Here is a 15,972-nt window from a genome sequence, read left to right on the forward strand (position 1 = left end):
CTGTGGCCTATTTCCCTATCTGCTGGGGAGCAAAAAGGGATTCAAATTAAGCTCATTCAAATGTGGGAGGAAATGAAAGGCATCGTGAAGAACAATTTTCAGCTCCAATCATTGTCTCTTATTAGTAGATATTAGAGTGAAAAGGGCACCGCGCTTGGACTCAGAAACCCTGCTTTGGAATTCCATGCCCTACAGGCAGTATGACTATAAGGAAATCACTTCACGTCAGCTTCTGTTTCAACCAATGGAAAGTAGAGCCAAAAATACTTGCATTTCCTATGCCATAGGATTATGAGAAGAAATCTTAAAATGTCTCCTAAGGTGGTCTCTTGTCGCTCATAGGGCGCATGGTATAGAGCCCAGAAAATACCAGTCTAGATCCGAGAATCGGCTGGCAGGTAGTGGCTAAAGCGTTAACCGGAGTGTCAATTTACCTCTCCTACAGGTGTGTAGTTGGGAGTGTTCCTATCAGCTGCTCCTCTCAAGGAAAATAAACACTCCCAACATGCACTGAGCCATGGGGAGTGTCTCAGGTTTCCAACACGCCTCAGCTAGTTAAGAGTAAGAGTAATAATTAACAGCTTCTAGGACTTTATTAGGCTGTGGAGGGACATCTGTCAGGAAGAGAGCACCCTGCCATGCTCATAGGAAAACAAGGCAAATCCTCTCCCTTCCTCCGTAGTTCTGACCTCCCTCCCAGGTAAGTCAACTTTATGCATTCCGTGGGCATCCATTGCCGGTGTCTGCTATAATTCACTTATGCTCAGAATGATTGTTCTGCCGACTGTAAAAAGGGGGAAAGCCAATGTTAGAATGCATGGAACCAGGGGATAGGAAGGAAGGTTCCTGACCATTTTGAATTCAACTCCTTCCGGTCTAGTTACCAGCGATCAAAATTGGGGGCATGGGCTCTGACATCATCGCCACTGCACCTGTCCTAGAAATAAAGAAATCCAAAAGCCCACGTGGATCAGACCAACCTCGGATTGAACATCTTCTTCCCTTCACACTTTTCATTCTTTTTTTCCAGGGTCGAAGCAATAGTTCTTTGGAAGTCTCCTTGAATTTTAGGAGATCCCCTACTTATTAAGTTCTTAAAGTATTTTTGATCTGAATATTTAAATATCACCTTTGCCCAAAATAACATTAATAATTATCATTTATATAGCTAGCCTCTAGGATTTTAAAACTATTATCTCATTTGATCTTCATAATAACCATTTGAGGGGAGTCCTATCATTCCCATTTCAGAGCTGAAAAAGTGTCACAGATCTAATAGTGTCTAAGGAAAAATTTGAACTTAGAGCTTCCAGACTCCAGGTCCATGGATAATCCAGGCTGGACCTTCTTAAATGTTTTCACTCAGAAACCCTTTTCATCTCAGAAATTTTTAGGAGAGTCTGATACGAAGATATATAAAATAAGTATACAAATCAAACATTTATGATAATAAATCATAAAGAAATTTATTTTAAAACAATTCTTTGGTATACATATAATTTTACCATTTATAAAAAACAAAAGCAAATTTGCATACTAATGAGATGGATGTTCCTATTTATTTTTTATATAAAGAATTAAATCTTGGTGAAATATTTGATACCTTTTACTGCTGTCAAATTTTTCAGGACCCCCACATTCAATTACATGACCCCCCTTTAAATGGCTTTGTTCTATGTTATCTAGTTGGCTAGAATCATGCTTCCGATGTCTCTTTCTCTGAAAATTGGAAAGGTTAAATTATACATAATATTTGAGAAATAATTAAAGAATAATGGGGTGGGCCCCTGGACTTGGACTGAGTTCCAATCCTAATTCTGACATAGTAGCTATATGTGACTTCTGATAAATGACTGAATACAATGCTTTGGTTTTATCACCTACAAAATAGAGTGATAACAATTTCACTGCATATCTCCTCAGAGCTGATATAAGGAAAGACTTGGTGAAAAATGCTTTACATAAGAGAATTCTTACTGCATTTTAGAATGGCTTTTAAAAAAAATTTGCTTTAAATCATCCTTTCTTAAAAAGTGAGACAAGAAGGAAAAACCTTAAAGATAGATAGATTACTTCAAGGAAGATTGAGAAACTGCAATAATTATCAGCCCTAGGTTTAAATTTTAGTTCTCCTACAATTTATGCTTCATATTTACAGATAATCCAAAGTAGCAGATTCATTTTATATTGGTTTGTTTTAAGCATAATTCAAATGCTTGCTATGAACATTCAAGAAAAGCATTCAGTAATAGAATACTAAGACAATCACCTGGAGAGAAAAGTAATTAGTTTAAGTAAATACAAGATAATTTGAGAAGAGAGAAAGAAATAACATATAGGGGAACAGGAAAATCCTAGATCTGACCTGAGATTTGAAAAAATCTAAGGGTTTAAGAGATGAAGAGAAATAGTATTTAAGATTTGGGAGGGAACAGGGAGCCTTTTGAGTCAAGACACTGAAATGGGGGATGGAAAACAGTGCAGAAGAGAGGAACAGATTAGTTTGGCTGGGATAGAGCTTATATGAAGAAGAAGAATAGAAACAAGTCCAGAAACTTGTTAAAATGTATATAAACGTAGATGAACTATAATAATTATTATTATATAGTCACAAAGCAAAAGTCTCAATCATTCTCGTCCTTTGACATGTAAAGCATTCCCTCCTTTTGGTCTGTGATGAACCTTAGATATCAAATTGAAGAGTTTTATTTTATTCCTAGAGGTAATAGAGAGCCAATGGATGTTTTTGAGCAAGAGAATGACATGATCAAAACAAATGCTTTAGGAACATTTTGGAGGAGTTAAGTAGAGGATAAACTGGAGATGGGGGAAACTAGAAGCTGATGAGAATCTGGACTAGGGGAGAAAAAAGGATGGATACAGGAAATGTGAAAGAAAACAAAAAATGCCGGAGAAATGAGTTGTGAGAGAGAATAAAGAATCAAAAGTCCTAAAGTCATGAATCATTTGACTAGAAGGTTAATGGTACCCTTGTTATAAATGATATAGTTTGAATAAGAGATGGTTTTGGAGAGAGTGTAATGAGATTCATTTGGGATAATAACAATTTTAATTAACACTAATAACAGTGATATTATGATTTATCCAGATCTGACATAATCAGTATTGAAATTCTAAACATAAAGCTATCCTTTGAGAAAACCAACAAAGGAGTTTTACTTTATCCTGTAAGTAAAGCAAAGTCATTGAAGAAGATTGCTATAATTGGCAATGGTAATTATAAATTTGAATATGAATAAGATGAACTCATCTATAAAACAGAAATAGATAGCAGAGTTATCAGGAGCCTTAAAGGCCATAGGATCATAGACGTGGGAATTGAAAGGGAACCAGAGATCATCTAGTTTAACTTCCCCATTTTACAGATGAGGAAATTAAGGATTTGGGAGATTAACTGGATGGACATCACATGGCTGGTAAGAAGGCAAAGTCATGATATAAACTCAATTCCTCTGACTCCAAATCCAATTTTATTCTTTTTACTATACCAAATTGTTTCCTACTTTAAAACTATTGGGCATAAATACCTCTACTAGTTCCAGTTCATTTATAGCTGTCAGAAGTTTAGAAGTGAAATAAATTTAACAAATCATCTAACTATTCTTTTATTGTGTAGAGAAGAAAATTGAGGCCCAGAGAATAGAGTCATAGAGTTGATTAACTATCTGAGCTGAAACCATGTTTATCTAGAATTGCCAATCTAACTTCATTTCTTTTTGGGAGATGATTACAAGACTAGTAAATTGGGAAAATATCATATGATAAATCTTGATTTCTGTAAAGCATTTGATAATTTTCTTATGACTCTGGATGATATGGGGGAAAAAAAGTGAGCTAGATGACAGTACAATTAACTGACTCCATAGCTAGTTGAAAACCATGTAAGAAACAGTGATTAATGGATTCAGTCAACTTCAGAGTAAGATTTCTAGTAGAATACTTCTGGACTATGCCTTTGGCCCTGTTAGGCTCAGCATTTTTCAGCAAATAATTGAATGAATTAAGAAATTCAATCCAACAATCATTAAGTACCTACTATGTACTGGGCACTGTGGTATGCACTGGAAATGCAAATACAAAAATGGAACAATCTCTTTCCTTACAGAGCTTATATTCTACTAAAAGGGAAATAATAAGGACTCAAGAAGGTACAACATGTGTACAAAATTAAAAAAAAGAAATTTTTGCTAGGATTCCTAATGACAAAAACCTCTAAAAAGAACCAACATCCCAAACCTGGAGACAGCACAAGAAACAAATTTAGCAACATTGAACAAAGGAGATTAATGTGGAATAAATACAGAAGGATAGGTTTGGAGCCAGACTGTAAAAAAGCTTAAAAAAAAAACCAACAGAGTATTTTGCTTTATCCTATAGGCAAAGAGAAATCATTGGAGAAGGAGATTGATATGGTCAGTAATAGTAATTATGTCTTTGAGTGTGAATGAAATGAACTCACCCATAAAACAGAAATGGATAGCAGAATGGATTGAAAATTAGAATCCAACAATATATTGTTTACAAGAAATACATTTAAGAATACACAGACCTGTATTTTAGGTATATCACTATGTCAGCTGTTTAGGGGATGGATTGTAGAGAGGCTAGAGATCAGGGGTCCATTTAGGAAACTATTTTAGTAGGGGGTAAAGTGGATAGAGTACTGGGCCTGAATGCTAAAAAGACATCTTTGTGAGTTAAAATCTGACCTCAGGCACTTTCTAGCTATGTGACCCTGGACAAGTAATTTAACCCTGTTTGCCTCAATTCCTCCTCTGTAAAATGAATCAGAGAGCGAAATGGTAAACTATACTAGTATCTTTGCCAAAAAAATCCCAATGAGATTACAAAGAGTTGGACATGCCTGAAAAAAAATGTAATAGTCCAGATCAGAGATGGTGAGAACCTATATTACAATAGTGAAGAAAGAGGAAGAATGATAGGAATATCTTGGAAGTAGAACTGGAAAGACTTGTTAACCATTATCACATGTGAGATCAAAGAGATAGAAAATGCAAAAATGAGTCTAAAGTTAAAAATCTGATTGCCTGAATGGTGGTCATTCAGTAGAAATAAGTATAATTAGAGGAGGAATGGATTTGATGGGGAGTGAGGGGAAGAATAGAATAAGTTCTGATACTTTCAAGGAGAGAAGAACTACTAGGTAGATGTGGGTCTAGAATTCAGGAGAAAGATCAGGATTCCATATGTAGAGCTGAGTCATTTGCTTAAAAATAATGACTGAACCCACTGGAGCTAAGACCTAGAGATAAGGTAAAAGAAAGGAGATAAAAGGGGCCAAGTCAGAGCCCTGGGCTATGCTCAAGCACAAGGGAAAGAATTTAGATATAGAATCAAATAAGGAGACTAGATAGTGAACAGAGATATAAAAAGAGAACTACAATTGAGCAATATCTTAAAACTCAGGGAAGAGAGAATATCCCAAAGAGAGGGGTAACCCACAGTGTCAAAAGCTGCAGTGAAGATGAGGAATGAATAAAGAACATAACATCTAACAAATAAGGGAGCTTCCTTACATCCTACATACAAAAGAGTCAGGACATCAAAAGTCATCATGTATCTTTCCTCACAAGAAACTGAGGCAAGGAAGTTGGCTCACTTGAATGAATCCTGCATCCTTACTGTATATCTTTCCCCCTCCTATGGTGAAGAAAAAGTGTTTTTGTTATATTTGTTATTACTGATCATCAGATGAAATGAAATACTTGTCTCATTTCATTGTAATATTTAATCTAAGTTCTAAGCATTCTACAATACCTGCTATACCTGTCTTCATGACGGTTGGAACAAATTCTTCTCATCAGCCTATTCTACCAAGGGAAGTCTTCATAGGCTTGGGTTAAGCACCACCCCCCCCCAACTCACGATAGAGTTTGAGACAAGGGTCTTGTCTACTCTCAACCTGATCAAGGCCATTTGCTGAAATAGTTTACTCCATCTGCTCAAACAGCTTATCAAGGTGTGGCCATTGTGTGTAATAAAGCTTTTTGGAGCCATAGGTGAGAATTAGATGAATCAGGTGGACACCAAAGGTGGAAAACAGCTTTGCAAAGAGCTTAGCAGCCCTCATCCCAGAGGTACTGGTCTTGCCTGAACACATGAGCTCTTCTCCAGAGAGTACAACTCTGTTGGGCTGGTCACGTTATTCAAATGCCAAATGTTGCTTCCCAGAACTCACACAGGGCAAACATTCACAAGGTGTCAGAAAAAGTAATACAAGGACACTCTCAAGATCTCTCTTTAGAATTTTAGAATTGATTGTATGACATGGGAGACATTGGCACAGGACTGATGGGGTGCCCTCATCAGAGAAGGTGCTGTGCTCTATGAGCAAAGCAGAATTGAAATTGCTCAGAAGAAATGCAGGATGACCAAAATCAGAGAAACCCCGAAATGTTGATAGTGACTAATTGTGTCCAACTTGTAGCAGAGTGTTCTGAGCTCACATTGGTAGAATCAGCCACAGTCAGACACACTGTATACTTAAGCCTAAATTACTAAACCAACAGATAGACATCAATCCTGCTCTATTATTCCACAGAAACCCAAGAAATTAAGAACGAAACAAAACCAACTTTAGTCTTGTGTGGCCTTTTTTTAATGCTGCAATGATAGTGCAAAGTAAAGGGGGGAGAAGGGAGGCCATAGGTAATTAGAATTATACAATGTTTTATTGTTATTGTTCAGTCATTTCAATTGTATACGACTCTGTGATCCCATGTAGCATCCCATTTTCTTTGTGATCTTGTTTTCTTGGCACAGTGCAATGGTTTATTTCCCTGTTCAGCTCATTTTTATAGATGAGGAAGTAAGGCAAATGGGATTAAGTGACTTGCCCTGGGTCACACAGCTAGTAAATGTCTAAGGCCAGTTTTGAACTAAGGAAGGTGAGTTTTCCTGACACTAGCCAGGCACTCTGGCACTCTATCCTCTGAAACTTAGCAATGTTTAGACCTTCTCTAAACATTAATTTAGCTTTTGTTACTTCACTGGCACAATCAAATGGCCAATTAGTAGAGGAACTCGGTTCTATCAGTCAACCATTCTCCCCAGGCTGGGGTTGGTGGTTTACACCTATAATTTCAGATTTCTGAGCTACATGAAATAAGCAGGTTTCTGCACTAAGTACAGGACCAATCTTTTGAGCCCCCAAGAATGGGAAGCCACCAGGCTGACTAGAGAAGGTTGAGTTAGCTCAGGTCAGAAATGGAATATGTCAAAGTTCCCTTAGCAATCAGTAGTGAGATTATGCCATGAGAGGCTAGTATAATTCTAGCCCAAGTGAGTTAGAGAGACCACATCTGAAACAATCAATAAATGTAACATGACTCATAAATTTTCCTTGGAAATTTAAACAAAGAAGTTGGCAGGTTTCATTTTATCATACACATAAAGCAACTGAAATTGTCATTTGTTATCTGGTTAAGATGGTGACATTAGAAGTTACAAAAAAAAGTGTAGCTCTCTCACATAAATCCTAGAAAAGATCTAAAAGGTTCTGAGATGGAACAATGACTAAAAACAAAGAGAAAGACTAGTAATTTAACTCCATTCAACTCAAGACTCCACAAGATGATGAATAGAAGCCAACAAGCAGTGGGAGAAGACTCATATCAGGGAAGATTGAAGACAAAGTGAGCTCCACTTAATGGTCTAAAGCCTATGGATTAATATAGAGCACTAGTGGGACCTGAAATCAGACTGATCCCACAGGGCCTAAAATATATAGGGGCTCTTAGTAGGAATAGACCAAGTGAAGAAAAAACCATCATAAGATCTAGTAATCAGATTCGACTCAATCATAAAGGAAAATAATCTATATCAAAACACAAAGGTAAAGTGAAAATAGAACCTCATTGCTCTTTTTTTGAAAAGAAAGCTCAAATTAAAAGCATACAGAAATATTATAGCTGAAATCTAAAGTTTTAGGTCTAAGAAAAATACTGAAACAGCTAGAATGAATTCAGGTACCACAGAGCTTCAATCAGGGTCACACAAGACTAAATTACAACTATGATCAAGGAAAGGAAATCTTAAAAACAATATTTCACAAGGCAAAATACAAAGACTTACAATCAAAAATAACTTACCTAGAAAAATTGAATATAATCCTTTCAAGGAAGAAAAAAAAAACAGAACTTAATAAAAGGGAAGATTTTGAATCATTCCTGAGGATGAAAAATGGTTGTTTAGAATCTTTGGAATGCAAACACTTGAGATAAGAGAAACCTAGAAAGGTAAATTCTTTAGAACAATTGAAAGGGAATAGATAATGTGTTAATTTTCTAAAATAAGAGAAAAGAGACTGTTTCCCCTCAGAATACCATTGACCAACGTCTTCTCTTGAATAATTTCTTTTTTGGATTTTCTTAAGACTACTCTCACTTATCTTTCCTCCACTGTTCTGACTATTCTTTCTCCATATAACAATAATAATCATTATGGGTAGCATTTATATAGCATCTACTATGTGTCAGATACTACACTAAACACTTTGTATTTTGCCTTGTGAAATATTGTTTTTAAGATTTCCTTTCCTTGATCATAGTTGTAATTTAGTCTTGTGTAACCCTGATTGAAGCTCTGTGGTACCTGAATTCATTCTAGCTGTTTCAGTATTTTTCTTAGACCTAGAAACTTTAGATTTTTGCATTAATCTTCAGAGGTAGGTGCCATCATTTCCATTTTACAGTTGAAGAAAATGAGGTAGAGGATAAGTGATTTCCTGCTGGGTCTGGAGTCAGGAAAACTCATTTTCCTGAGTTCAAATTCAAACACTTGCTAGCTGTGTAATCCTGGGCAAGTTACTTAACCTTGTTTGCCTCAGTTTCCTCCTCTGAAAAAATGAGCTAGAGAAGGAAATGGTATATGACGCCAGTATCTTTGCCAAGAAAACCACAAATTGGGTCAGTCACAAAGAGTTGGATATGACTAGAAAATGACTTATCAGAACTATGGATATATCCCAGGATTTTTCTGAGTGCTCTCTTCTCATCTCATCTCATCTCTATCTCTCTGTGTGTATATATCTATCATCTATCAGAAATATTTATGTATATACACACATCCAGACCCAGTCTCTCTTCTGAGTTTCTCTTCTTCATTTCTCACTGCCTATTGAATATTTTGTGCTGGATATCTCAAATGCCTCTCAAACAGAACATGTCAAAAATTCAGTTCATTATTTTTCCTCCTGAATTCACTCTTCCAAACTTCCCTGTTTCTTTGGAAGGGAATTCTATGGCCATTTTTCTTGCCACCTAGTTTCACAAACTTGAAATCATCTTCAATCTCCACTCTTCCTCATTCCAGTATCCACTCAATTACCAAATGTGGCCAGCATCATCTCTCACATTCTCTCTTCTTGGAAGTCCACATCCCTATTTCATCACTTCATCACCTTTAGTCTAGACAAATATAATAGTCTGTTAATTGATCTACCCTTTCCAAGCTAACCTCCAAATAGCTGCAAAACCTATTATCCTAAAGCACTAATCTGACTACCTCACTCAGTGATGTCTAGTGACCCCTTCTAAGAATACTTCTAAGATTAAATATAAACTCCTCCACTTGGCATTTAAGTCTTTACTTCAGCATACCTTTCCATTTTTATTATATATCATTACCCTATAAACACTCTGGAGTCTAGCCAGTTGCCTGGTTGCTATTTTTCACTCACATCTCTGACACGCACTATCCCTACACCCAAAATACTTAGCCTCCTCCCTTGTGGCTCTCTGATTACCCATTACTCAAATCCAATTCAACTGCTATCTTCAATATGAAGATTTCCCTGGTGCCCCTAGATGCATATGTTTCTCCTCACCAATTGCCTTATATTATTTTATATGTATCATGTAAATAATTATATTTGTATTTTTTTTTCCCTCTCTACTTCCTCCCAAAAGAAAGTAAGCTCTTTAAGGGTAGTTTAGTTTAGCCAAAAGCCTTGTTGAATTTGAATTAAAGGTTGGGACTTTTATTTTTGTTGTTGGTATCTCCAGTCCTTAAAAGAATACTTGGCACACAAAAGACACTTAATAAATGCTTAACATTAATTGATTAAATTATCAATTTCATATGACTGAATTTATCAGAACTGAAATTTATGCCTGTATATACTGATATTATTTAAATCTATTGCTATTGATTTGTTCTGAAATAAATCAATAAACAAATATTTGTTAAATATATCAAAATAGATAATACATATACTATTTGCCTTTACTGTTTGATGTCCCTGCTTTCTTCCCTTCCAATGTTTAGGAGAATGTATTAAGGCCAATCTTTAGATCTCCATAGATCAAAACATGCTTTTAAGAGCCACTCTCATCAAATTCCTAATAAAAAGGGAAAAGAGCAAAGACTGTTTTCTCTTACATTTCATTATCGATGACTCATTTGCCAGAAGCATGTTCTGACTTTTCAGGTATTTCTAAAATATTTTATTCTTAAATCTCAGGTTCATCTGTGGCCTACCCAATTTTCATTTAACAGTAGGGGGAGGAGAGAGAGGAGAATTTATTTTGGTTTTCCATTCTTCTCTTTGATTTGATTCAATAGGCTTCCTTTCTAAAGCTATGGAATGATTTAAAGGTGTCGCACATATTTTCTTTCAATCACCTGAAATCTTCTTAGGCCATCTGATGGCCTATGACCAACCACAAAATGGTTTTATTCCATCTAATTTAAGTTATCAGTATTTGTGAGTCACAGTATAAATATAGCATAAATATCTAGTTTTCCTAAAGAACATTAGTGACTTTTGTTGATTAATACAAATAAGCAACAGGAAAGAGAATGTGTGATACGTCAGTGATATCAGGATTCAAGTCTAGCCTTTGACACATTCTGACTGTGTGACTGGCCAAATCACTTAATCTCCCAGTGCCTCTGATTTTATTTAAAATTAAAAACTGTAGAGCACTCACCATTCTTCACTGATGAAAAGGAGTTTCTTCATTGGTAATTCTCAACACCAAGAAAATTACAGACCCAGGTCGAAACAATGAGAACAGCTTTGGGAACCAATGAGAAAACAATTAAGTTCGCTTCATTCAACCCTATATTAGTGTGGAGCTTGGAGGAGCAGAAGGAACTCTTGACTGGAGATTAGGTTTGAGCCTTAACTTGAACCATTTACTAGCTATGCAACCTTATGAAAGTCACTTCACTTTGCTGAACCTTTTTGTTCATATTTTACAGCTGACCAAGGTTCAGACTCTATTTGACTTTAGGCAAGCCACATCATCTCTTCTGACCTTGGTTTCCTCATTGACAAAATGCAGAGATTAGATTAAATTATTGCTAAAGGCATTTCTAAATCCTGCTTCACATGGATTTAGTGAGGGAAATGTCCTGCTAATTTTTGAATGCTATATAAATGTAAACTAGCATCAGCATGACTTGTAGCTTTAATGTGTCATCTCCCCCATTAGAATTTGAGCTCCTAGAGAGCAGGAACTGACTTTTCTATTTGTATGGAAAATACAAATTCATAATGCTAAGCACTGGCTTTGTAAATAGTGAACTCTTAATAATAAATACTTTTTTCATTCATCCATTCATGATTATGATTTTGATTCTAAGAATGTGAAGTAGTCTTTTGAGTGACCGAGAGCATCCCACATATGTTAGTCTTCCTGGCTATGTTCTGTAATAATTGAGGACTAAAGACACAAGTCTATTTGTAACCATGAGCCCTGAAGGTCAGAATACGTACAAAGGTTTTCTGTGTCCATATGTCCTGCATTAATCTTAATTCAGAGAGTGTTGGGTTTTTTCTAAAAGTCATGTACTCTACAAGGAATAATAAACATTAAAGGGGAAATAATATTGTTGGAAAATTCTCCTATGGTACAGATGTTAGACCTGTACAACAACCATAGGTCAACAGGATTATAATCAGATGAGAAGATTAGAGAATACTTACTTCTCTGGGGTCAGCAATCCCAAGAGAATTCTATATCATCATATGTTTGAACTGTAATATGTAATTTTGAAATTAATTAAGAGGTGCTAGGAAAAGGAGTGGATGAAAGAGTTAATTAATGTTCATCTGAGATTTCCTAGAGGAGGAAGACTATGAGGAGTACATAGGTTTATTACAAAAGAAATATAAAGCAGACTGGAAATGAAAAGAGACAAGTAAAAAGCACTATTTCAGGCTTATTATTATACTTTTTAATTTATTTTTAATCTTATTTTTATTAGTAATTAAAAAAATAAAACCTTCATTTTTAAAAAATATATATTCCTTCACCTTGCCCTACATAAAGATTCATCCCTAGTAACAAAGATTTAACAAGAAAAAAGGAAGGGGGGGAAAGTACATTTTTAAAATGTTCAACATATCAATCATATTTGACAGCATATACAATATTCTGCACCCATAATTCCCCACCTCTGCAAAGAGGGGAGAGTCATATTTTCTCAATTCTTCTCTGGAGCCAAATTTGATCAGTATAATTACATAGGAAAGCACTATATTGTTTAAATAGGTAGAATGTATCTCCCAAACTTTATTACTCTAACTCCAGCATCTTGCTCTCTTCTCTTCAAATCTAATTCTGTTTGTGGGTTTAGAGGTCCAGGCAATAAGGCATTCCATTACTGAAAAAGATGGAGTGAAAGGGACATTTTCCATTTAAGTCCTCTAATTAAACTCTGGTACCACTGAACTTAAAAGCATTAAGAAGGTCACTAGTCAAAACTCACTCTCCAAAACTTATTGTTGGCAAAAGGAAATTAGGCAAAATTTAGCAGGCTAGTCAAGTCAGAGCATGATTTCAGCCTGCCTGAGTACTTGCATTTCTATTTGCTTTATGGGAACAGGGTTTGTCCATTTGGGTTGAATTGCTTTTTTTGTATATAAAAAAAGGAATACACTCCCATATGTAGACTATACATGAGAACACTGCTCAAAGATAAAATACAAGAACAATTTAATTAAACTGACCAGTTAGCTCCATAACATAGTTGAAAATGCCATAAATTCTCTAATTATCTCGGCACCAGTCCCTAATTTCCCAAAGCATTCCTTTCTTTTTTTTTTAATTTAAATTTTATTTTATTTAATAATAAGTTTGTAGTGACAGAATCCATGCCAGGGTAATTTAGCATTCCTTTCTTAAGAAGCTATCTCTTGGGGCAATTAGATGAAGCACTGAATAGAGTACGAGCCCTGGAGTCAGGAGGACCTGACTTCAAATCCAACCTCAGACACTTAATAATTCCTAGCTATGTGAAAGAAGAAAGGGAGGGAGGAAGAAAGGAAATGCCCTCATCTCAAATCAAATGAGTGAGGAGGGGGAAAGAGAGGGGCTCTATGGAAACTTTCTCCAATTTGTTGGAATGTTTATCTAAGTTTCTTATTATTCATTCATCTTCAACTCTTTGTGACCCTGTGGACCATAGTACATCAATACTGTCCATAGAGTTTTCTCACAAAGATACTAGAATATGTTGCCATTTTCATCTCCAGTAGATTACAGCAAACTGATAAATAGATGCTAAGGAACTTGCTGAGGGTCACATAGCCAGTAAGTATCAAGACCAGATTTGGGATTGTCCATAAGTATACCTAAAAGTATACCTATATATACACCTATATCTCCTATTACTATACAAAATTTCTCTCACAATAGCAACAAAATATTTGGAACAAAAGTTTGATGAAACACTTTTCATTGAATTGGAAAAACAGTCTCTATTTGAATATAATAATGCCCTTCACTGAACATAACCCAATAATATCTTTCCTGATTTTTGCCATTCAATCAACATAATTAAGAATCATCTGAAATAAACATTCATGTTGATTTCTTTTTTATATGTCATTTCAGCCAGTTTGAATGAGTGGAGAAAAATGACCACCAATCCTCACCAATCTTCTCTGATTTTCATCAATGAGAAGAAATCCATTACCAGGTAATTGCAATTTCGTACAATACTCTACTTAAGTGTGATTTGTATGATCTGATATTTGCAGGTAGTATAATAGAGGATTCGTTTGGAGGCAGTGGTGATGGTAAAGTGCTGCTTTTATCTGTTGTATTGATGAACAAGATTGTCACTCCCTTTTATAGATGCACTGTACCCCTCCTTATGTTAATTGGATATTAGTTTTTATATAGATATTATTAATATATTAGTATACTCTTTAGTCATTTCTCCAACTCTTCCTCTCTAGGAAAGGATTTTCCTTTCAAGCCAGACTAAGAAAAAATGCGAAAGAAATTTGTAAAGCCCCTGCCTCAGGTCAACTGGTCACAATCTCCCCACCTCACTCCCACCTCTAGGCTGACTAGTCTTCTGATTCATTGTCTAGAATGGATCTTAGTAAATGTTTTTCTCTTTCTGCCCTAGAAAGTTATAAAAATGAATCAATAATTCTCTTTTATGAGCTCTGAGCTTCAAGACAGAAAACAGTGCTCTGGAAAGATACTGTGATTTAAAATCTGTCTTTCTTCTCCAGAATTGCCTTCTTGCTGACCTCTGCTACATCTGGTAGTTATACACATAAATTAAATGAGTCAATTTAAAAAGATGAAGTGAACAGGAAATTAACAAATTTTTAAAAGTAGAAAAAAATCTTTTAAGGAATTAGCATATTCCAAGGAAAGTAACAGATTCTTTTCTTCTCCAAAGTGGAAGTCAGTCACTCAACAAGCATTTATTAAGCTCCTACTAAGTGCCAGGTACAGTTAGATAGTGCAGTGAATAGAGACTAAGCCTGGAGTCAGGAAGACCTGAATTCAAAACCAGCCTTAACCACTTACTAGCTGGGTGACCCTAGGTGAGTCAATTTACTGTTTGTCTATATTTCCTCATCTGTTAAATGAGTTGGAGAAGGAAATGACAAACTATTCCAGTATTTATGTTAAGAAAACCCCCAAATGGAGAGTTGGTCATGACTGAAGTGATTGAAAAATAAACAAAAAATGCCAGGCACCATGCTGAGGGCTAATGAAACAAAAAAGGACAAAAATAAAGTCCCTGCTCTCAAGAAGTTCACAATCTAAGGGGAGAAAGATTTGGGGCAATAGGAAGATGAGAGGAGGAAGGGTCAACAGATCCATCTTAGGAGCACTGACCATTTACAGTAAAAGTGCCTGCCCTATATTATTCCTACATAATTCTATCACACAGCCTTTGTCTCAGTTTTAGTGCCCATTAATTGCTTTCATCAGCTACTTCTTAGACCCAGTTTTGGCTATTTTTCTCTGGTTTTTCCTCACTCTTAGTGCTTCCTTTGCTCTTCTACTATAACTACTATAAGGGATTCTCATGCAATCCCTTAGGATGAGAGAGACTAGCTCATCTTTCAAAGTTCAGCACCTATCAGTGACAAAATTGGAGAAGATCCCTCAGAGATTGAATAAGGGGACCCTGAGATCATTTCTGCCAGAACCAGTGGCCCAAGATGTGAGTCAACCTCAGTTCCAGACATAACTGGAATTAGCTGTTACTAATTCAGTGCTACTCTTAGATTTAAATCTAACATTGATAGCTAACCCTAATTTCTAACTTGACCTTTGTGAGTCTAAGATTTCTCATCTATAAAGAAGAGGCTCCTTTTCTCTTCAAAGAGCAAATTAGTCACTCAACAAACATCTAAGTTCCTACTCTGTGCCAGGCACTGGGGTAAGTTCTAAGAATACATATAAGAGGGATGAAAAATCCCTGTTTTTAAAGAGTTCACAATCTAATGAGAGAGAGATTTATAAGATTCTATGATTCTGTGATTTCTAGTATTTTTAAGTTTTAAAAGCAGCATTAATAAAATGTAAAGGAAATGAAGACTTTCAGACCACTATAAACACATTCCTCCCCTCCCCTAAGGCTGTTTTCCAGATGTTGAACACAGACTTCCATTTCCTGCTCCTGTCTTGAGACTTGCTATCAAATGTGACTACACATTCACATAAT

At 35.7% G+C, this 15,972-nt stretch overlaps 1 protein-coding gene across 2 annotated transcripts in view; it reads left to right on the top strand.

Annotated features, from left to right (window-relative positions):
• Positions 1-514: 514 nt before the first annotated feature.
• Positions 515-15,972, top strand: part of RASSF6 (Ras association domain family member 6) — a 62,459-nt gene continuing 47,001 nt past the window's right edge. Inside the window, exons 1-2 of one of the 2 annotated variants that reach the window (XM_051965540.1) lie at positions 515-700; positions 13,887-13,971. In XM_051965540.1, the coding sequence (XP_051821500.1) occupies positions 13,910-13,971 (62 nt within the window). In that variant the 5' untranslated portion in view covers positions 515-700; positions 13,887-13,909. The remainder of the gene's footprint in view (positions 701-13,886; positions 13,972-15,972) is intronic. The other variant, XM_051965539.1, reaches the window with a different exon arrangement.

Source organism: Antechinus flavipes, chromosome 6, assembly GCF_016432865.1.
Source record: "Antechinus flavipes isolate AdamAnt ecotype Samford, QLD, Australia chromosome 6, AdamAnt_v2, whole genome shotgun sequence".
NCBI lineage: Eukaryota > Metazoa > Chordata > Mammalia > Dasyuromorphia > Dasyuridae > Antechinus > Antechinus flavipes.